The sequence below is a fragment of the Maylandia zebra genome, linkage group LG16 (genome assembly GCF_041146795.1).
Source record: "Maylandia zebra isolate NMK-2024a linkage group LG16, Mzebra_GT3a, whole genome shotgun sequence".
NCBI classification, from domain to species: Eukaryota; Metazoa; Chordata; class Actinopteri; order Cichliformes; family Cichlidae; genus Maylandia; species Maylandia zebra.
In genome coordinates this window covers 26,056,864-26,080,873 of record NC_135182.1, presented here as the reverse complement: position 1 = coordinate 26,080,873, position 24,010 = coordinate 26,056,864, and the positions used below count along the sequence as shown (strand labels likewise).

The window sequence follows — 24,010 nt, the reverse complement described above, 5'->3', positions numbered from 1 at the left end:
TTGGTCTCCATGTTTTGTCTTCTGTCTGTGTTAAGCCTGGTTGTCTTAGTCTGGGTGTGTCAGTCTTTTCCTGTTTTATTTTGGTGTCTGTTCCTCCCTGTATCTTGTGTCTAGTTTTACTTCCTCCTTAGGCATTATGCTAGTTATCTCCAGCTGTGTTCTCATCTGTTTCCCATTCTCTCGTTATCCTTTGTTTGTATCTATTGCCTCAGTCTTCCCTTGTTTTTGTCACATCTTCTCTCATGGTTGTATTCTCCCTTGCATTATCTTTATTAAAGGGTTTTTTTTATACCTTCCTTAGCTTGTGTTATTTTATACTTCATTTTAGTTTAATAAAAGCATTTTTAGCTTAGTTTAATCCTCTTGTTTCCATGTGCTGTATTCTGAGTGCAACTCTGCCAGCCACACAACCAGTCCTTACATTTTTTTACTGCTGTACTGCTAAAAACACAACTGTAATGCATCACTGGGGGTGGGCCCCAGGCTAATATTTCCTTATGTTGCAAAAACCGGTGCCAGAACAAGCAGCACATTATGAGGCACACCCAAAAACCTGCAACAGAGATCCGTGAAACCATCCTCAAAAAACAAAAAGAATTATTTGCAATCTTTTCTTCTGTCAACCATCACATCTGCAAAATTTGTCACAACACACAGTTAAAACCCCCAAACGTTTAGTTCATTTAAATAAAAAGAAAATCTGACACATGAACAGCTGGCACACAGCTGGATGTTTTGATTTTGATTTACAAAATGGAAAACAAGCCAATCTGATCTGGCAACGGGCAAACTACGCTCTCTCTCAAACTGAATGAATCTATTATGAAAAATGTGCAACACATCTGTCAAACAGTCAGCTCAAATTTACAGCATCTAGTTTTTATAGATGTTGACAAGTTTTGGCTATACTATCATCTAATATTTGGCTGATTGGTCCTGTGTGCATCTGACCAGTCTGTATTTACTCCTAAAGGTAGGATTTGTTAGACCGAGCACAGAGATCTGACCAAATGAATCCGGTATGGCAATCTCTACACAATTCTCCCCAATCTGATCCTTTATATTGTCATAACTCTCCAAACCCACTTCTGTTACAAATTATACTCAGGCTGAACTTTGGACTACTTTCATCTCGACCTCAAGCACAGAAAGCAATCAAATGCCAAAACTGCAACATTCACTGTTAATTAATAAAAGCATATGCCCCCTGCTCAGAATAACAACACCTCCTAACACTTAAGACAAACTGGAGGTGAATGGGAATGTGCAGACATTTGCAGAGATAAAGGAACAATGACAAGGGAATAGCGGGACTGTCCCGGCTTCGCTGCTTTGTTTTAAAGGTCACAATACCACAGTGTATCTAAGCAACAGAAGTACGCACACAAGGCCGTTGAAGGATGTTTATGGAGTGATGCCATCTGTTCATTTAAACTCACACCAACTTGGGAATCATCAAGAATTCCATAAACTTCAAGACATTTTAACTCACTGTTTAGGGCTTTACTCTAAACTGGTCATCATTCCAAATGTCTGCCAAATGGCTTTAAGAATGCGCGCTACATCAAACGGGTAGAGTGAGTGGAGGTTCTTTTAACATGAACACATTGAAACAAGATGTTTCCACTCCTCACATGCTTATCAGACGCATATTGTTTTATATGCCCTGTCTGGGCTGATATCAAACACACTGAGAGCCCTGCCCTGTCCACAGGCTTGGTGGGAGGAAGTGATACATCCTTTAGGCATTTCCACTCTGCTATCAGCTTCTAGCACTCTGTGTGAGCCAAAGACAAGCCAGAGATGCAGATTTCAGAGAAAATACGTTGTTTCTTTAAGCCTGGTGCAATCAATGACAATCCGGCTCTTTTTAAGGCCGTGTAGGCTGAAAAAAAATTCTCACCAGCTTCTGCATGAACTGCTCATATGGACAAGTCAAGAGAAGGCAAAATGATTTCTAATACAATTAAAATGGGTCCAGATTTCTTAAAACTCCACAGTGAATATAAAGTGGATAAGAGTGGATAAAGAAAATCGTTTTTTATGAGCACCATCTGTTCTCTCTACTCTGCCTTCTCTGGTCTCCATTTATCTTCAGGTCTTCTGATTTGATTTTTCAGTGTTTTCTCATTCTTCTTGTATCTTTAATATAAAAAACCTGACTGTTCTGACCATGCAATGGTAAATTTCAGCTTTTCTTAGAATGATTTCAACACAGATTTACAAATAAGAATTGCCTTATTACACTGGTGAGGGCTCACAGTAAAAATAGCCAAATTTTTAAAAAATGATGTCAGCACATGTGCCAGTAATCCCCGTGAACCAACAGCTCGGTTTCCTGACTCGGCCCCTGTATGATGTCATTGAGAACGGATATTCCTAACATGACCATTTTAGGCTGCGAGCACAGAAGCCCCACCCATCTGCTGTTCAAACCTTTTGTTTGCTAGGTGCAGCCAGTCAGCGAAAAGTTGGATTACAGGGAGGGGCAGGCTCAAAGATAGAGCTAAAATCAGTGGATGAAATGACTGTCTTAGCACACGAAAAGAAATATTATATTGAAAAGTTCCATTTCAATGTTTTACACGACTGACACGGCTCTTGCTTTCCTCAAAACAAAATTTTCTGTCTCTTCTGTCTCTACTGACTGCTTCCGATGACAGGCCTCTAAGCGTCCTTTAGAGAAACCTGTGGGTGACCCTACATTCATGCTTTCCCACATGTGATGATGTACCCTGATCAGTCAGAAATAAAGTATGTATATTTAGCCTTCCTGTGTTTCAGGCACACATACTTCAAATGCCAGCCAGCATATTCTGCTTTGCATAACAACTCCCCCCCTTGGCACAAAAATAACTCTTCCTGTGTGCTCCCTCCTGTAGCGCTCAGAGCTATCCCTGCACAAACATGGCACCTAAGGAAGCTTAAGCTGATAAAGCCCAGTAAATAAATCAGAATTCTTCACATTCTGTAACACGGCCGTAAGCTCGGGGTTAACACACTAACGCTACGTCAGCAAATGAGCAGAGTAAAGTCCTTAACCCACAATTTCTCTGTCATAATCCCTTTTTGTGTGCACTGCTACCACTTCAATTGGCATGTTGGTTACAAAAAGCATATTCTTAAGCTGAGAATGAGATGATACCAGTCATCATACAGCCAGGCAAAGAAGACAACTCTTTAAGTCCTGTCGATATTTTGGCAGTTGGGCAGCTGAAAGGGGAAAGCAGAAGACTACTACACACCTCAAGGCACAATTTGCACATTCAACATCCTACACTGAGGTATATCTTTTCTTACTACACTCACAGAAATCTGTGGTTAGAGGTCTCCAAGTCACAATAAAATCTTACTTCTGATCTACTTACTAGCGAGCATAAAAATCACAAAACTCCTTGTAGACTTTCACATCACTCTTCCGCCTCTGTGATTTGGACACGGGGACCTCATCCTCCGCTCCATCTCCTCCACCGCCCTGAAGCCTCTGATGGTAGCCGTTCATCTCGCTGTGAGGACTGTGGTGTACAGCTTCATCCTCAGGTATCGATGGAGGCATTCCACGTCCGTTCATATCCATGCTTATCTGAATTAACAGCAATAGTCCGCCTACCGCTGGCTCAAGAGAAATGCTATTAAAAGTCCTTACACTCCAGTAAAAATGCTTTGGGATGCTTCAGTGTTCGTTTCCAGCAGCAGGAATGCAGTAGGCAGGGAGAGCCGTAATCCACATAGCAAGAAGGAGAGCAAAACACCAATCACACTACACTGGGAGTAGTCTCTCTCTCTCTCTCTCTCTCTCTCTCTCTCTCTCTCTCTCTCTCACACACACACACACCCTCTCTCATGGACATACTCCCCCCCCTTTCTCTCACTCCCCCATCAACTCTCAGCACACACACACACTTTTCCAAACTCGCTGTCTATTCTTGGGCAGGTTGCTGAAATTGAAAGGCCCACCCTGACGCCTGTCCAGGCAGAGGTCACTGTGTCAGATCGCACTTACACACACACACACACACACACACACACACACACACACACACACACACACACACACACAGCATTATTTTAATTTTTGAAATCCCTAATATATAAACTGTCTTCGCCTGATATCTCCTCATGCTATCAATCTCTGTGTGTGTGTTTGTGTTAAACAGCTGGAGCTCTCAGCTTTCTGGGAGATCTAACAATGTGGCTCCAACTGAGGATTGCGCAAAGCGGGAATGTCAGACAGCGACGCAAAGAGCCTAAAAGAGTCCAGTACAAACCAGGAACAGAGAGAATAACAGTGTAACAGATTACTGTTTATTCCATCTCATGTAAGACATCATTGGATAAACACAGTTGTGAAAGAAACCAAGCAGCAGTGTGTTCGGCAAGCCTGCAGGGGCCAGACTTGAATGCGTAATCAGCCTCCTGATACGAGGTAAGTAGCTAACACATGCAGGAAAAAACAGAAGTGGCTTTAATTGCACGCATTTTCCTTTGTTATTTATTTTTTTTTTTTTACACACAAACATCCCTGTTTCTTCCCTTTCCAGCTGTTGTGTTGTTGTGCAAAGCAGGAAATTCACACACAAGAAAAAAAAAGTTTGGTATCATGTCAAAGTCTGTATCAGTGCAAGCTGCCTCGCTGAGTCAGAATCCCTGAACACTTTCATATTCACCAGCTCCAAAAACACCGTTTATGAACTGCTTTTGTTCTTTAAAAGTCTCCGCAGGATTCAAACTTGAATTCAACTGAGAAAATAGTAAGAATCTTCTCCAATATCAGTCTGAAACATCAGAAGCTGTCTAGGGCTACAATTATAAATTTGTTAATCATCTTTCTACCCTATATTGGTCCAAGCCAAGGGCATTCCTTTAAAGCCACAATTCTCTTTGATAGCTCTTTATGTGGCTACACTAAGCTGGCATCTCAAATTAATGACCACTTCCCAAACCATCAAAACAACACCAGGCTATATCCGCAAATACGCTCCAGTGAGGCAAACATGTTTGACTCTCCACACTGGAGAGCAGCCAGTGTGTTAATCCAGCAAAGTAAGGGATGGCTGATGATTGCTTAAACCTGTAAAGCGTCAGCACCACGATGTTCAAGTCCCATGTGTCATTGTGCGTCCAGCTGAAACACGTCGGAGTCCTTCAGTATAAGTCTTACTACATGACTCCATTCTACAAATAGACACCCAGTGGAGCCTCGACTCCAAACTAGGTGCTGGCAGCTGCTGTTTTGTGTCTGTGTATGTGTGCGAGAGAATTTGTATACATGATAGAGGCCAGCTCTGTCTTCGGAGTGGAGGAAGGCTACATAACTTCACATTCAAAGTCTATTACCCACATTTTTTTCTTGCTTGTTTTTAAAAGCATCATAGCTGTAGATTTTTTTTTCATGCCTCTTCTCGATACCAACGCATAAGCTTGCGACTAGCTGACTGGTGCTCTTGCTAGGCAACACCAGAGATACTAACTGGTGTAAAGACATTGTTCATATTTTATTAAAATACAATAGTAGTTTTACAGTGACTGAAAGATGTTACGAAACCACTGGCAACCGGAGAAGATGCCTATCTGTGATAGGAAGATGCAAACGAGTGAGAAAGTAAGCAAAGTAAACTCAGGAGGTAGAGACTCGGGGGGTAATCAAAAGGTTGCCAGTACGCAGATGCCTTAAACCTGCATTCTTTCTTTCTAGGAATGGGAGACTCCTCTGGTTGCAAAAATCAACTGATTGTATCAAAGTGTACAGGCTTTGATTTATAACCTGAGGCAATGAGTTTCTTGTGAGTTCATGGTCTCAGTTGCTAGTTTTAAGCTTGCTGAATAATATGTGGTGTTTAATCTGTAACTTTCTTGATTCAGGTAAAGAAAAGAGGGGTAAAGTACTGATAAGTGGCTCCTACTCATATTTACCCCACATGTGTCATGCCTGCTTTCCAAACATCAATATGGTGAAAAAGCTCAAGGCTTCACAACAGGACTATACTAACCCTTGGATGACATCTTGGTAGGTATGTCTGAACAATCTGGTTGTCATCAAAAGACAAAGTCTGGATTCATACATAGATGACATAATCAGCCAGACATATCACCGGGCACTATTTAAAGCCTCGAGAGCTTTTTCAGAAAAGAGCATTGTCTGTCATAATGTCACGTGGTCTGTGCGGCGAATCTTAGCCACTTGGAATCAGTATTGAGTGACCGGGGCACAATGGACGCAGGGTGGGTGCTGAACAGGAAGCTTTCCTCCTGATTACAGTCACAGCACAGTGTTCCACCCTCAAAAATGAAAGACTTGAACAAACAATTATTCAAGTTCTCTGGTGCCCACACTGATCATAGTTGTCTTTACAAGTTGGTTATTTTCTAACCATAGTGTCAATTTGAAAATATTGAATGTGCCAATATTGAAACTGGAAAATTCAATTGTTATAACTTTTCTTCTCTAGATATTATTTAAAGGCCAAACAAGTGACTTCACCCCAGAGCAGAGTTTGTCATTACTCAAAATGACTGTTTAGACATGTGAGGAGATGAAACCGCTCAAACTGTGCCTCTCGTTTTTGTTGATCATTCTAGACACACCTAAACTAGAAAATGTGAAAAAAAACACCTTCACATAGGACTTTCTGTCTTAGATTCCTGAAGCATCCAAGACACAATACTGACAGAGTTTTGTTGCTTTTTACAACTCAGATTGGACAGTAAGTGTATAGTCTGATCCCAGCACTCAGCCAAAGAGCTTCTCAATACTAGTGAAAGAGAAAGAGAGAGATAATGTGAGTGTTGATATGAACGTCAACCTGAGCTTAAAACTGGCTACAGCAACTGTCAGCAGTTGGATAAATGTCTCTGGTGTGTTCCTTTAGCAGGACAGGATTTTTAGGCTTCATTCACTCCTTGTTAAATCTGACGTAATAGTGTCAAGCACTACTGAGGATTAAAAAAAGATACTCTAATACAGGGATCAGTGTAGTTGGTCTTCCAGCAGTTATAATCAGGTAAATAATCAAGGAATCTATGAAAGAGAATTGCTGTTTCTTTAATATTAAACACAAAAATGGTGAGCACTGTGTTTTAATTTAAGAATTGAACAAAGATTTTAAAAATCTATTCAAAAAGTAAAGACAAGATGGAAAAAACAACCTTTAACCACATTATGAGTATCGATGTTGCATAGTTTGCCCACCAGAGGGCACTCCACAACATCCCTAATGGAAACAGAGTGGATAGAGCAGAGTCAGAGTTATCTGCGTAAACAAGTAATCTGAGACTTTTTTTCCTGACAAGTTCCCAGTTGGCAACATGTGTTTGGAACAAACACAAAAAACTGTTTTTGTGTTTGTTACGTTTAAACACGTAAATAAATAACTAAATAAAACAAATGCTAAGGCAATGTGTTTGTGCTTTGCGTATCTGAAAGAAAAAAATATTTCGTAGATATGTTATTGGTTGATCATATTAGATTTTTAACTGAACAAATATCCGTGTCAGCATCGGCTGCATAACATAAAGTGAATAATAAAACATCAAAAAATTATATAATCTAGTTTTAAGCTAACATTAGCAACAGCTTTCACTTAAATTAAGGGTCAATGAGTGTGGTACAGTGTCAACATCATCATGCCAGGGCGAAAGCACCGAAAAAGTAGTTTTGCAGTGTTCTGAATTATGTCATCTATATATTGTTTTGTGGTTTGAATTGTTTGCCACAAAAAAATCATGTACTTTATCTTAATCCTCAACCAAAATCAGAACATGGGACACTCGGGATAGTGTGTCCAGCATTAGCTTGAAAGAGTGCTATAAATGACCAGTGCTAATAAAAGTCTGGAGAGGGGGAATCACTGGAGGGTTCACAGGTCAGGTTCCAATCAAATGACCTGGGCTTGTCTCCAACTGTGGAGCATGTTTAGACATTAGACAGAAAAAGGATAACAGATTTTTTCTTTATGATTTCTGTGTGCAATATTTGAGACCTTTTCCTTTCTTTTTTTCTTTTTTTTTTTTTACAAAAGGAACATTAGATGTGCTGAACCAACATTTGATCCCTTTATAGACTCTATCACTGTCCGAGCCCTTGGCACTCATGATAAGCATCCATTGATTACAAAGGAGCTGATGTTTAGATGTGCACTTTTTTGACTAGCTTATCCTAAAAACACAAATACAGGTCCTCTATTTTTCAAATGAGCAAATAAACACGGCAGAGCTTCAGCAGAGTTCGGGAGCATACACCGATCAGGCATAACATTATGAAGATCTGCTTAATATTGTGTTGGTCCCCCTTTTGCTGCCAAAAGAACTCTGACCTGGAGTTCACGAGACCCCTGAAGGTGTGCCATGGTATCTAGCACCAAGATTTTAACAGCACTGATCAGTGACGTAGGGCCTTCATAGATCTGACTTGTTTGACCTACACAGTCAACAAATACTTGATTGGATTGAGATCTGGAGACTTTGGAGGCTAAGTCAACAACCTCAAACTCATTGTTGTGCTCCTCAAACCATTCCTGAAACATTTCTGCTTTGTAGTAGGGCGTGTCACCCTGTTGAAAGAGGCTATAGCCATCAGGGAGTACTCCAACGGGTCGGATCCACTATTGGATTTGTAGCATTGCTTAGGTTTGTGGTACGTGTCAAACTAACATCCAGATAGATGGCAGGACCCATGTTTTCTCAGCAGAACATTGTCCACACTGCCTTCTTCCTACAGGGCATCCAATTCTATTCTATTTGGTTTTTAAACTTAAGATGGAACCAAACCAGTTTTGTTGTTTTTATGTATATATAATAACAAAGCAGGTCATTTATTCATACAATATAATACAGAACATTTATGTTTAAATGTATATTACTCTAGGCTTAATTGGCCTCTTTCTGCAGGCTCGCTTTAAAACTGGAATCAGCAGCAGTTCTGATTCCTCTCAGCTGATGCAACACAAGGAGTCTCAGACCAAAGAAACTAATCTAACACACCACCTGTAACATACTCGCAGTGTCAACAGCAGCCATGGAAACACAGACCTGACGTCTCTTTGAGCAAAACCTTTGGCACCAAGTCAAGTGTACACACACCAGCACAAGCATAGAAGTGCACACAAACATGTAAAACTGAGTGATTCGATGAGTGTGTCCTGAAGGCCACTTTGACCTCCACTATCAAATGTTCAATCCCATTTAACTGCCCAGGACAGGAAAAACACACAAAGCATAACAGCAACATGTCACATGCTCTTTGTTATTAGTGCAGAGTTACTAGCAAGTTGCAATCTTCATCTTCGTTTAAAGATTATTTAACATCACCCCATCCCCAATAAATATGAATCAACTGATCATTACATGTAACGAATAAATAATTTTTACATAGTTATGGATGTTTTTTTGGTTTGGAAAATGTAAATGTAATCTAATCTTTGAAATTGCGGTGTTTGTTTTCTTTGTCAACATTGCAACTGCTCCACCTAATTCTGATGACGACAAGTGGAAGTGTGTAGGCGGATCTAACTGCAGGGCCGGAGGTAAGGGGTGGCCATGGCCACTGACAACAGAGATTAAAATGTGGCCACCCCTGTAGCCAAACCACACAACCAATAGTGAAGTAAGAGGTTATGCACACAATCATAAAACTCAAATTAGACTACTATTTACTGTTCTTCAAGCAGAACCTTTTTTGTGATATTAACTATTATTCCCTCACACGGATAGTCAACAGTACATGAATTGTCATAGGATTTATACCTAGGGATGAGTATCGAAAACCGGTTCTTGTTGAGAACCGGTTCCCACTGTTTCAATTCCTTGGAATCGTTTGCCATTTTTGCAAACGATTCCCTTATCGATTCCAGTCGCCCCGAATGACGTCACCACGTTGCGGAGCGTCATTTACCTGGCAGGAAACACGGCGCCTAAGCGGCTCAAACGCTCAAAAGTTTGATTATACTTTATGAGAACCGATGACAACAGGGCAACTTGCAAAGTAGATATTTCATTTAAGGGAGGAAACACTACGAATATGCAAAAGCATTTGCTCACAAAACACGCGATGACACGCGTTTTTAATTCCGCTCCGGACTCGTGACTCTCAACCCAGCAGCAGCGCTAACGTTTGCACGTCCTCTCCCGTTAATGCGGCAGGTAAATAATCAACTAACAGTGCATATTATGTTAGCGCAATCTGCCTTATTACAAGACCTGCCATTACTGTACATGTAGGTGACCATGATGAGAGAGACAGACAGAGTCTGGCTCAGATGCTGGCAGTTCTCGCTGCAGTCTACCGGTAGCGTCTCCTTTCAGGCCAGGATAGACGAATGTCACCGAGCAGTGTCTAAGTTTGTGGTAAAAGGCTTGCACCCATTTGCCACAGCAGATGCCCCCGATTTTTGGTAAGTGAATGTGTTTAATTGTGGGCAGGGACATTACTGGATATTCTTGTGTAATTGCCACAGAACAATTTATGTTATACTTTGTTATTGCTACAGAAGAATGTTGCAGCTTTAAGGCAGGGATGACTCCTGGAGTTGCTTTCTCACTGCATATGCTTTATTTCACAATCAAATCGATTCGATAACAAAAACATACAGCAGCTCCTCTCCTACTCCTAGCCCTTCGTTGCGGTGGAAAAAAGAACGACTTCAATCCCCTTCAAGGAACATACGTACAAAATAGTTTTCCTGATACACCAATGGGGCGTTCAATGCCATCTTGTAAATATGAGTACTCTGGCAGAGTAACAGTTCAAATGAAAAATACACCAGAACAAACAAGCAAACAAAAAAAGAAGTGTGGGGTACCTTTGAACCAATGAACAAAGTATAAAAATTTATACTTTTTAACATAACCCGACCCCGTCAATATGTGATATGTCTCACAAGAATATTTATTTTATTATTTTACATTTACAATTTTTTTTCCTGGGGACCCTGTGACACCCCATTGAAGAGCCGTAGGCTGGATCTCTCAAGATCTCACTGTTGGGTTTGTAAGGCCATGTTACTCCTAAATTTCTATCTTGTTCAAAGAGAAGATATAAAACAAAGCTCTGAGCTAATCGACCTTAGTGTTCTCCTTTTTTTAAAAAAAAAAAAGAATCGATAAGAGAATCGATAAAGAATCGAATCGTTAAACAGAATCGAAAATGGAACCGGAATCGTTAAAATCTTATCAATACCCATCCCTATTTATACCTATATAAAAAAATGATTAGGCAATCAAATAAAAACTGTTTCCACCCAAACCTTTAATCAGTTTGATAAGTGTTTCCTTCTTTGTGTTTTTAATGATTCATTTTGCTCTTCTGATTTGCTTGTTAAGGTTCACTATTATCAGCTTTACTTACAGCATCTGCTTCATTTCGGTTCTGCTGAAAATTTATCGGACATGTCTGGCACCAAAAATAGCCTAATAACCTGCCACTGTTAAATCCTGTAGCACTGTTTCTTTGGTTATATTTCTCTCTGAAATATAAATATTATCTCTTTCCCCCTTGGACGCCTGCTAGGAATAGCCCATGTTCCTCTTACTTGAACTGTGCAGTTTGTGTCATATTTCAAGCCTGCTTCTAGAGGAATATGACTGATGCATGAGCTGTGCGTAAGCTTAGAAGGATGCCACGCTGAGGATGTGAACAAATGGGTGAAAAATTTGTCTGACAGACAACTCATCCAAGCAGAGAAAAACATCCTTGCTAAAGGGTTGAACTTTGCTGTGACGCCGAGACAAATCCTGCTAGTGGAACTGATCACAGCCACAGAAACAGCGATTCAAAACAACAACATTGCAGACGTGGAAGAAGAGCAACTACGGACAAAGGTTTCGGCCTGTCTCAGCAACGCAAAGCCCCCAGCATCCAACATCAACATGGAGGAGAGGGAGGCACTCACATCACTTAGTAATGACAACAACAATATCATCCTTCTGGCAGTCAAGGGTGACAAAAATGCTAATGAGCCCCTGAAACGACAACCAGTCTTCATTCCACCTGTTTCAGTAATAAAGGCAGAAAAATTGGTGTGCCATGGGTTCCCCAGGTTCACCCATTGTGGCCAACTTGTACATGGAAGAAGTGGAAAAGAGGACTTTGTTATCCTACCCTGGAACACCACCAACTCATTGGTTCAGATATGTGGAGGACACCTGGGTGAAAATCAAATCTCAGGACATACCACAGTTCACTGATTACATTAACTTGGTGGACTAACACATCAAATTCGCCAGGGAGTATATAAAAAGTCGCAGGTTACCCTTCTTAGCCTGTGAGATTTCCATCAGTAATGGGGGACATTTAAAAGCTAATGTATACTATAAACCAATGCATGCGAACCAGTATTTAATGTTTGAATCACAAACTGGGTGTCATCAGGTCGCTACAACACAGAGCAAACACCATCTCCACAGACAGAGCGGCCAGGGAAGCAGAAAAACATCACATAAACAGGGCCCTGGGTAAATGTAGTCATCCCTGCTGGATATTTGTTAAAGATGGGAAGGCACCTAAAGAAAGCTCCAGCCGATGCCGGAGAGAAGGACAACCGCTGCCTAAGTGAAAACCCTTAGTGATCCTTTCTGTGTCAGGAGTATCGGAACAGTTGAGTTGCGTCTCACATGACAGAGTGGATCAGAAATACAAGAGTAAATAAATGCCCACTGTCTTTCTCACCTCCGTTTTCTGACTTCTGTAGTTTAAAGCAGTCTTATCATTTATTGATGCTGCCTAAATGTAATTCTAGATAAATACAAACACTGCACAGTCACAACTGTCACAGGGATATTTAATTAATTTGTTATTTTTATGCACTATATTCATATAAGCTGTCTGTGACACTGCATTTGAATACCTGTTAAACACAGCGGCCCTGCTGAGTCCGATGTTATTGCCTCACCAAAGGTTTGATTTTAATTTAGTTGTTTAAATGTTAATTGCTCCGCCTGCTCCTCAAACCCTTTTTCAGGGTTACAGGGCGAGAACGGAGCTTTTTTTTTTTGGTTTGGCTCAACACACCTCTGAAGAGAGCCCTCTTTCTGTCCACATTCCTGACATTTTTGCATGCCACATACGACTCAGCATCTCACACACACTCGCAGAAACACACATCAGAGGAGAGCGACAGCGCAAGAGACAGAGAGAGATGCGTCTGACAAAAAGAAACCAACAGACATCCAAAACTGATGTTATCATATTATAAAAACCAATATTACAAAACTCTGTACATGTACACATCTGTTGCTGCTGCTGCTCACATAACTCACAGGAATTCAACCATCAACCACAATACTTACTGTTCAAACACCACAGAAAATATCACCTTATCCATCCACGCTAATACGCAACACATCGGTAAGTAGTTTTCTTCAAAGAGCCTGTAGTAAAGATAAGTATCTGTAGTATACCACACACCACATTTGCTATTTCATGTGAGACTGCAAGTCAGTGCTGATGATAAGGAAGCTGATAAGTTTGACAACACTTGGACCCCACACTAAAAATCAATGTTTGTGAACTGAGATTAAACCCTAAAAGAAACATCGAACAAAGACTTCAAAAACAGATTTGAAGAAGTTAATCGTTTGTTATCTCGCCGAACACTTCTGTAAGCACACTGCAGTACTTGACATGACCTTTGAAGAACCCGCACACTTTTAATGGTTTTTTATTTGAAATGCTAAGTGTCATTGTTGAGCCATTAAAAACCATTTACATGTGTGAAAACCAAAGTGGGCTCAACGCCCTGTGTAGACCACACTTCCTAAAAACTGAGTGCTACAGACTGACAATCGCATTGAGATGTCGGCCAATACAACACACACAATGACACAAGAAAATTGTGTCATTCTCACCGTAAATGTGACAGTTTGCACCCACCTGTAGCTGTCCCAAGCCAAACTCTCGCTGACATTTCCATTGTCTGGTTTTTCCTTCCTTCGCCTGTATAAGTCTGAGTTTGACAACTCTTTCAGCCTCAAAGAGTTCATCTCCCCTTTGCCTTGCTTTCTCTCTCTCCCTCCCTCTCTTCCTTCCTTCCTTCCTACCTCTTGTCGGCTGAAAACGCTCAGTCCCCAGTACGAATTGTTGAGTCTCGTCTCACTCCAGTACTTGTCTCTCACATACACTTCCAGGGCTCAAACCCTTGAGCACACAGAGGTGTGGTTATGTGGTTACACACCTATCAAAAAAGATATGGTCCCCCTCCCCCTCCTGCAGCAGGTAGAAGGGGGGGAATGCATCACAGGAAGGAGGAGACAAAAGAAGAAGAAGAAGAGTCCTCGACCTTTCAACACTGTCAACGCAGTCTCTGTTCACCTCCTACATCTCTCTGCCTCAGCACTCTCTGTACAGCAAATAAAAGCTGGAGAAGAAAAGGCATGAAGAGCTGATAAAAAGAAGCAGATTTATTTTCTCACACTTAGAATACACTCATACAGAGTGTGAGTGCCTTCTGCATAATCCTTAAGAAGGCATTCATGTTGGAGCTTTAAAGTAAAAAAATGTCAATATTGCCAATAAGTATTTGTAGATGTCTTGTTTGTTCATAAAGAAACTTTATTATGATCGATGACAGGAATATAAAGCCAAACTTCAAACTTCTTGTACTTTGGAACGCACTAAGGACCAGCGCTGATATCTGATCACGGGTACACGGGTCGGCACGGATACTATTTTCACAGCTTTTGTAAACTGAAATTATTTCCCAGCAACAAACAACAAACTATTGAGAAAAAGCAAAATGTCACTCTATGAATAATTCATCACAGCACTATGTGGGAGCGCTTATGTGGGAAGGGCTAATCTACAGCGAACACAAACCACAACAGATATTCAGGCGCAAACCTCTCAAAACATGAAGCTGTGATGTCATCAGAGAAGGGACGGGGTTCGGTAAACAGCATTCACAGCCATCAACTGACTATATGCACGCTCTGTCAAGGAAGCTCCCTCACACAGAGCATTTCCTGAGATATAAAGTCGAAGGGTGCGCGACTTCTTGCTCTGCGTGCTTATATGTGCTAAAGTGCAGTATAGCGATCAGATGCATATTTCTTTGTCGGCCTTGAAGCCCCCTGATCCTGCTGCGCTTTGCCACAGGCGAGTCTTTTGTCCCTCACGTTACATCTTGTATAAAAAGGCAGGAAGGTTGTGTTTAGCTAAAAGAAGACTATACTGCACAGATGGCCTGTTTACCTCTGCCCTGCGCCTAAATTTAAATAAACCTAATTTAAATATTTTACTGCCCACAAAACAAATATAAGGTTACGTTCTCTTATTTCATTGGAGGATTTTAAAAGGATCTATTTATGTATCTGCAGCTACTCTTGCACATGCCTACTCAGTCTGCTGGGCTTGAAGAAGGTGCTGTGTTCTGAACTAGTAGATAAGACAGAGAACCGACCAGCATTCATCTTTGTCTGGGCAGTTTTACTCATTTTATGGCTAGTTCCTAGAGTTTGTGTATTCTAAACATCTGCGGTACTCCGCTGCATGCCAGAAAGCATACCTGGCTACAACAGGAAGGTGTTTAGTTCAAACTTGCAGAGCACAACAGGTAGCTGGGTTGGATCATGGTGTCACCATAAATGAACCACTTTGGAGTTCATGTGACTCATTCATTTAACTTCATCTCCTCTAAAAGTGTCCTGGTGCAGCTGGTTTGGTGTTAACATCTGCACAACGCAACCACAGGTTGAGGAGAGGTGTCAAAACACCTTTGAAACAATTATTTCATTTATTATATTATTGTTTATTAGCACATTTTGTAGAAAGTTAACAGCTCAGCTATAAAGGTGCTGGTTATAGAACAACCTACTACTTCTCATGAGTTAATTCTTATTGCTTTCTTAGGAGTTCTTTTTATGATGTTTATATTAAATAAAATGACCATTAGAGATGCAAAGGTACAGCTCAGGTTTGAAAGCTGTTTGACGGCTGACAAAAATCATGTATGTACAGACAACTACACGCAACATTTCCACCCCGCAGATTCACCTTCAACAGCCTGCCTTGACCTGTTCAGCATTCCACGTAGCCTTAACAAACACTTGCTCTCACACACACACTCATGCACAGAGTGTGAATTTTGAAATTTAATGTCAGCTTCACATCCTGGAGCAGCTGGAACAGGGTCACAGCAGCTCCGGCTGACATGTCTCAGTATGCCATAACACTCATGATGAATCCCAGACCGTTCTCTTTCTTCCCCACTCTTCACATGCTTCAGCCAGTTTCTAAAAGTTTCCTCGGAACGAATAAAAGCGTGCCAGCTGTATTTCGAAAAGAGGAAAAGTGATGTTGTGCAATGACATTTGTGCAATTTGGAATTTAAGGGGATATGTTGAGTTAAGACTGACTCATCGTCATCACCACACATACACACAAGCTGAGCAGACGTTTCCCACAAGCCCAACAAGCCTTCCACCATGAACACACTGCCACTGTGTGGCTGTTGCTGATATTACAGCTACTCTTACTGACTTCAATCCTACGCTTTTCATATTCGGTTTGTGTGACATGCACCACTGCAGGTAAGAGATGAAACCCATCACAGTGGGATTAAGAAACAGTGCTAACAGTAGCACAATGCTGCTTCTCGTTTAATTTAAGGTGTTGCATGCCAGCTCTGCGTGCCTATGTGTGGTTTACGTTCATGCCAGAAAACAAACTTCATCACAATGATGATTAATATGTTATACAACAATAAGCTGACAGTGGAATTACAGCTTTTCTCTGCAGAAAAGAGGAATGAAAGTCAGTAGAAGAAACAGAATAAATGTGTGTGAATGAGAGGGATACAGGTTGAGGGTAGATGAATTTTAATACCTGGGGTCATCCAACCAAAGCAACGGACTGCACAAGAGAGATGGAGGAGACAGTGCAGGTAAGGAGGATTGGGTGGAGATGAGTGTCAGGGCTGATTTGTGAGAAAAGGATGGGAGCAAGAGTGAAAGAGAAGGTGTACAAGATGGCAGTGAACCCTTCTATGAAATATGAAATGATGGTTTGCAGGGCGTGGCAGTGAAAAAAAGATCAGAGGCAGAGGTAAAGATTTTCATTATGTGTAACCAGAAGGTACATCAGAGGGACAGCTCAGGTTGAGGGTTTTAGCGACATAGTGGGAGACGCAAGACTAAGATGGTTTGGACATGTGCAGAGGAAGGATGGTGGCTATACTGGACAAAAGATGTTAAAGATAAAGCTGCAATACAACAGGAGGATCAAGAGGAGATTTGTGGCTGTAGTAAAGGAGGACATGCACGCATAGACGTGACAGAGGATGACAGGGTTAGGATGAGATGGAGGCAGATGATCTGCTGTGCCGACCCCAAAAAAGCAGCAGCAGAAGAAGGCAAAGACTTCAGGCCCTTAAGTATCAACTGTGCAACATTTAAGTGCCACAGCCTACCTGAGTATTGTTGCTGACCATGTCCATCCCTTTATGACCACAGTGTACTCATTTTCTGTTTCCTGTTTCCAGCCAAGCCACAAAGCCCAAACATCTCAACCTGGTTTTTTTTGGCCACCTAACAATATGTTCATTGTACTCCACAGTCACCAAATTTCAAACCAATAACGCACCTTTGAGATGTGGTGGAAGACAGGAGATTGTGCAGCTGACAAATCTGCAACAACTGTGTGATGCAATCATGTCAATATTAGGTCATTTCTGAAGGTGGTCAAATAGGTACACTATATAATGTTAAATTAAAATAATAAATTGATTCTTGCCAGGATTGACACCTGCATGAGGAAGCACAGACAACTAAAACAGACGAACACCCTGACATGTCTTTCACTTGTGCACGTAGTAAAGCCTCGCAGCTGCTAAAATCACAAAAAGTGATAATGAAATGTAAAAAAAACAAACATCTTACCAATATTTTGTCAGACTGCAGCTAGAATATTTCGGCCGTTGGTGCAAAGTCCCCTTTGCTATAACTGCAAACACTCTAACAACCGTTATCTCAGTCAACGCGGCCACATCACTTCCTGTTCACAGCTGTGTGTGTTTGTGGTCACTTGTGTCTACATGTTAGCACTGTGTGTGTGTTTGAGAGTGATGGGGGGGGGGCGTTGTTCAGGCCACTGGCTCGCAGAATGTTTGCCAGGATAAAGGCAGGGTGTGAGGAGGACAGATAAAAGGTCACATGGAAAAGGGGGAAAATGGAGGAACGAAGTGGCGCGAGGAGCCGTTGATGAAGAAGCGTTGATAATAAAGTAATTCTCACAGAGCTGCGAAATTTGGTGTTTCTCTCAGTTTTAATCAAGAGGGTAAACCACAGGCTGAGCTCATGTTATATTGTGTGTGTGTGAGGGATTCATCATAGTGATGGGTGTGCCTTCATATGTCTAACAACAGGCTGTTTCACTGTGATGAGACAAAAGAGATTGCTAAATATCTCCCTGCTGAAATAACCAAGCGCCCATTTATCTCTACCAACAATATGATTGGTTCAGTTTTTCAGTTCCCTGATTCAACTTAGATTAACTCTCTGGATACATAAATTCTTTGGAAAGATTCACTACCATTATCACAGGATACAGAGAGAGAGAAAAAAATTTTTTTCTCACATCTTCAAAAATGCATATCACATTAAAATAATAATTTTTAAAAGTCCTGATGTTCAGTACAACATATTACAAGCTAATCTTGATACAAATAATCAAGGAGGAGGAACTCAAGTCATGCACGGCGTGTAGGGAATCTTTAGCTCGCAGTCAATTGCAGCAAAAGATTCCCGGTATGATCCCAGGAGGAAACACAGATCCCTTTGGGAATGTGTCAGGATGAGAAAAAAAACCTGCCAAATCAAACATGTGGGCTATAAACAACAAAGCAGCCAAAAGTAGCTACTTCTTCTTCTGTCTGCAGGATTAATAATAGCTACATCTGCCTCACCCGATTTAAAGGCCATCTTTTCCACACACAAACACACACCACTGAGGAACTTCTGTAATTACTGTACGATCATTACACATCCTGTTGGTCCATACTTCCCCATGCATCGGTCAGGCTCCCAGCTGACTAACAGAAGAGTTTTTCTTGCTCTGAATGAGCCTTTGAGAGGTGACTGCACATGACAGCAGGCATGAGCGGAGCATTTATTAACCCTTTACCTCTTAAAAGCCTTCTAGGAGTAACCTTTCAAGCACTCTTCTGAACTGAGCAGCTTCTGTCCAATTTCAGGCCTGCTTATAGAACAAAATGACTGAGTGTACATCAGATGTTAGTGAGAGTGGTCTCTGCCTCTGCATATCTTCATGAGGGAAAGAGTTAAAGGCAGAAGTCTGTGCTTTTTCCTGTCAAACACTTTAATTAGTTGCAAACCAGAGGCTAAAAACATCAACAGGGTTTCATAAAAGCCGCAGACAATCCTTCAGCGTACTTACAAAGAGGAACCATAGTGCTTTAGAGCAGCACTGTGGCGTGAATGGTTTCTACCTGTAGGAAAGAACTTTGGCGCCCCCAAAAGGAAAAAAACAACAAAACAATTGTTTTTTTTTATCAGTTTTTTTTTTTTTTTTTGGGGGGGGGGGGGGAGGGGGGTGATATACATTTTTGCTCATTTATAATAATTTAAAAAAGCAACAGGAAAATGCAAAGACTTCTGTTAGATAAAATAACACAACCTCATTGCCTTTAATGTTTTAGTAGCAATTAGTCATTAGCCAAGAAAAAACTCTTGCTGTGGCGATGTTACCTTGATTAATTACTGTGACTGAGGCTAACTGCTGCATCAGTTACAAAGTCATCTTCTTTTTATTTGGACTTTATTTATCAAAAACAGCAGTCCAGACACTTTTAACACTATGTTGTTTTCTTGTCATCAGTGGGTGGCCAGAGCAGGTGTAGTAATCTGGAGGTTGGTGGTTTGATCCCTGTCTGCGCCAAAGCATCCTCAGGCAACATACTGAACCCCAAGCTGCTCTCCGGTGCATCCATTGGAGTGTGAATGTTAAACAGAAAGCAATCAGTTGTAGAAAAAAATTAGTTGTATGGATGAGGCATGTTTTCAGTCCTCAAGTTGAGTAGAAAAGCTCCATTTAAATTTTGTCAGTTTGCTGTTCTGGAGGATTCGGGTGTGTGTTAAGGCAATGCTACAATCTTACCAGGAAAGAACGTCCCAGCAAATTCACCCCAATGCCAGAATGCACAATGCTCAGACAAACTGCAACCCCCCCCCTGAGCTACACTTCAGACTTTACAGGCCTCATTTAAAGAATGAATAAGTATGTGTTGTTAGGAAGGGTTTCCAGAAGAAAGCCTCCTCTCTCTGAAAAACAAACAAAACAAAATGTGGCGGCACGAACTTAGGTTTGCAACGCTGCATCTGCACAAACCACAAGATTTCTGGAAGACATGAATCCAAAGTTAAGACGTTTGACAATAATGCACAGCTCCACCTTTGGCAAAATCCAAACACCTCATACCAACTGTCGTGCATAGTGTGAAGGGAGGGGTGTGTGATCTGGCACCTGGGTCGACCAAGAACTCCTGTAAACCAAAGTATTCTAGAGTCAAATGTGAGGCCATCTGTCCAACAGCTAAAACTGGAATCCTGAGCACAGCAGCGAATCCATGACAGAATGGCCAAAAAAGAAATGAATCTTCATGCTGCAACAGTCCAGGCGTTGAAATCCTGTGGTGGGACCTTAAGTGAGCTGTGCGTAAACAAATGCCCGTGAACCTCAATGAACTGAAGCAACGCCAAATTCCTCCACAATGATCTGACAGACAGATAAAGTCATACAGAGAGCAATTCATTTGACTTATTGCTGCTAAATGTGGCTCTACAAGCTACTGAAACATGGGGTGTACTTGGTTTTTTCCCATGACTATAAATACTTTTTAATGAGCAGTAAGAGGTAGGTTCTCACTGTGAGGCAACAGTGTAGACAATTAGAGAAAGCTGACTCAATAAATTACTTAATGGTGCATGGAGATTTTTCCAACAATTAATCATCAAATATATAAGAAGGAACTGTGTCGGAGGAAAAAACAAACAAACTTATGTTTCTTCTTTTAAAACCTGAATTGTTTAAATAACTCCTGCATTTCAGAGTGATTGAGCACAGTATGAATAATCGCCCACACAGTTAAATCCACCATCACACAACTTGACTGCTTCCAAACAAGGACAAGTCCACACTGGAGACCGAGACGCTGGTCTAAGCTCTGGTTGTATCAACAGAATGTGGGATCAGATAAAAAATGTAATGCAATGGGAATGCAGCAATCCTCAGGCTTTTAGAAGGGCTAGTCATCTTAGAGCTTTTAGTGCTTTATAAAAGCCATATTCATCCTAACCCATAATTAATTCTGCAGAAGCATTCATGCTGTTTGGAGAAACTACTGCTCCGAACAGCAGTCCCACAGGGACTGTTTAGCCAGGAAGTGATTTAGAAAGCAGTACTGTCCAGTTTCTTTATATGAACATTCCAGGGCAGGGTGGAGGTCACAGAGAAGAGGAACATCCTCCTCCGTTTTTTTGTTGTTGTTTTTTTAAAAAGAAAGAAAGAAAACATCCACAAAAATATATATTGCCTTCCTTTAGAGAAAAATATTCTCAAGGTTTTGTGCTTTTGGAAAAACCCACAGGTCTGTTTTCTGTGTGAGAAGGGCATGCATCAATGACTTGCACACATGAGTACCAGGTCAACAAAAATGTATTAAATATAAACCCAAATTTTCAAATAAAAGCTTGTTAAAAATCAGGCTTGGAGATTTTCATTTGGTGCAAGGCTAAAAACTCCAGATTTTGTGGCCTAAATTCTGCACCGTCATATAAACACTACATCTTTAACAGTGCAAAACTTGGATAAAATTGAAAAATTAAAGTCGTTAAAAAAACAGTAGTGCTCTTTAGAAAATTTGTTGCAATTATTAAAAATATTCAAACATAAGGTAACATCATTTTCAAACCTCCAGACCATGTCGTTGGCCACACAGAGCAACAGACCAAACAGATTAAACAGCTATTTAAACAGAGGTTTCTTAAACCAAACCCACTTCTGATTACGTATCATTTTCCATGTGATAGCTGGACGTGTTTTACTTCTAATCATATGTTATAAAAACTACGTTACCCTTTTCCACAGTGAAAGTAACTAGGTAGGAGGGGCTAAAGAGGAGCTTAAGTTGTTCTAAAGATGCAATACAATAAATATGACTGTGTTACTAATTATCTTTACTATTACGTCTATTTTAGAGAATTGCCTCTGGAGTATATTGTGTATTTAAAAAGGTCCAACCGCCTTGGATGACTTATAAATGACTAAACTGCAGTTTTTCACTCCACAAAAGAACAGAGGATAGCGGACTGTCAACTTTTCAGACCAATTTCTCTCTTTTTAGAAAAAATAAAACTTTTTAACAAATCGCTCACCCGTTTGTCATTTCTGTAATGCCGAGCATCACTGTGCCTTCTCTCCCACCAGATGTGCGTCACCCGATCACTGTTGCAGCTGTCCAGATGTTGTGCAGTCCGGGATGTAACGTTGGTTTTCGCACAGCGGAGTAGAATGGCGAGAAGGGGCCTCGCCTCAGTCCGGCCGATCTCACTCTAGTGAATGAGCCACTTCCAGGTGGGACCTTTCAGTGTAAAACAGCAGGCTTGCAAGATTCAAACAGGACCCTAAAAATCGGTTTAAAAAGAATAAATTCCTCCCTTTTTGCACAAACTCGAGCAACACATCATCTTACGTGGGTCTCCCACGATATCGCACGAGACTATTAACACAAATTTAGTTTCCATTTAAGCTAATGAGGAGTCAGGAAAACTGCCTTAAAATACAGTAGGAAACAATTTTCCTTTATACCTTTAACCTGTATGTGTTTGTGTGTGTTTGTACTGCATTCTGTTTGCCTCGCATTTACTATACAAAGTTTAATGCACATTAATATAAAATATACAGGAAAAAATATCAATGAATGAATGAATGAAAACATTTTTAAACATTTTTTTATTTAGTATTGGTGCTAAAATGTTTAAGAAATTTATGGAATTTAAAGATTTTATTCATGTGCCTTTTTGCAAATATATATTGACATTGGTCCCCATCCCCGACCTAAGTCAATAAATCACAATAATAACTCAAAACTGAGAAAATGACTTGGATTAATTGGGTTATTAAGACGAGATCTAAGTTAATAATTTTGAGTTACCTTTTGGTTTTTAAAAAAATAATTTTTCAGAGTCAGTGTGTTTTTTTTTTGTTTTTTTTTCTTAAGTGTATGATGCAAAGAGCTTGTTGGTCACTCCAAAAGATTTTATACTTGTTGCTCTTTGCTTAAAGAAAAAAAAACACAAAAACAACAAAACAAAGAAAAACGGATGATACTGTAATTCATTTTCCTTTCTTTCGCTACTTTGTGATTTCAGAACTGTTAGAAAGCAAAAAATTTCAATTGTCTGCCTTTCCCCCTAATTTTATTTTATCTTTTTTTTTTTTACATTAGTGAGGCAATAAAACAGAGTCCAAACACGTTTGGGAAGAACAGAAACGCAGCGTTATCAAATCAAGTGCTTTTATTTTGGAGACCAGAGGCTCGTGCATTGTTGCACGCGGTCCAAGTGACTTTGTTTTTTTTTTCAGGTTTTGTTGGCAGGATGCACCTAAAACCACCCAGTAAACTCAGTAGGTTCTCTGCGCTCATTATCTCACTATAATATAAATGAGACGGATTCCGAGAGCCGCTTTTACATCCGCTTCAGCTTTACGCTGGGCTGTATCTACACATCTGGTCAGCATTGATGGAAAATCTGACTTTCAGTTTGCCACCACTGGGAGGACTGTAACTACAGTTCAACATGGCGGGTGGGAGCCCTGAAAAAACATCACAGAATCCATCACATAACAGTAGCAGGCAGGGAGACGGGGCTAACAGCATGTTTACATTACTTACAGTAAAAGATGCAGGAGTTTGTCATTTCCTCTCCCGATTGCGTCATGATAATGCACCCACCATTTTTTTCCTTAAAAGGGAAACCCCTAGACCCTGCTCCCTCCTTCCAGAGG

At 40.7% G+C, this 24,010-nt stretch overlaps 1 protein-coding gene across 6 annotated transcripts in view; it reads right to left on the bottom strand.

Moving 5' to 3' along the window:
* LOC101469398 (LIM and senescent cell antigen-like-containing domain protein 1) overlaps positions 1-22,559 on the bottom strand; it is a 36,772-nt gene extending 14,213 nt beyond the window's left edge. The window contains exon 1 of one of the 6 annotated variants that reach the window (XM_004555589.3): positions 22,378-22,559. In XM_004555589.3, the coding sequence (XP_004555646.1) occupies positions 22,378-22,406 (29 nt within the window). In that variant the 5' untranslated portion in view covers positions 22,407-22,559. Of the gene's footprint in view, positions 1-3,368; positions 3,747-13,864; positions 14,094-17,865; positions 17,888-22,377 lie in introns of those variants that run through there. The other 5 variants (XM_012920305.2, XM_004555588.6, XM_004555586.5 and 2 more) reach the window with 5 other exon arrangements.
* Positions 22,560-24,010: the final 1,451 nt, after the last annotated feature.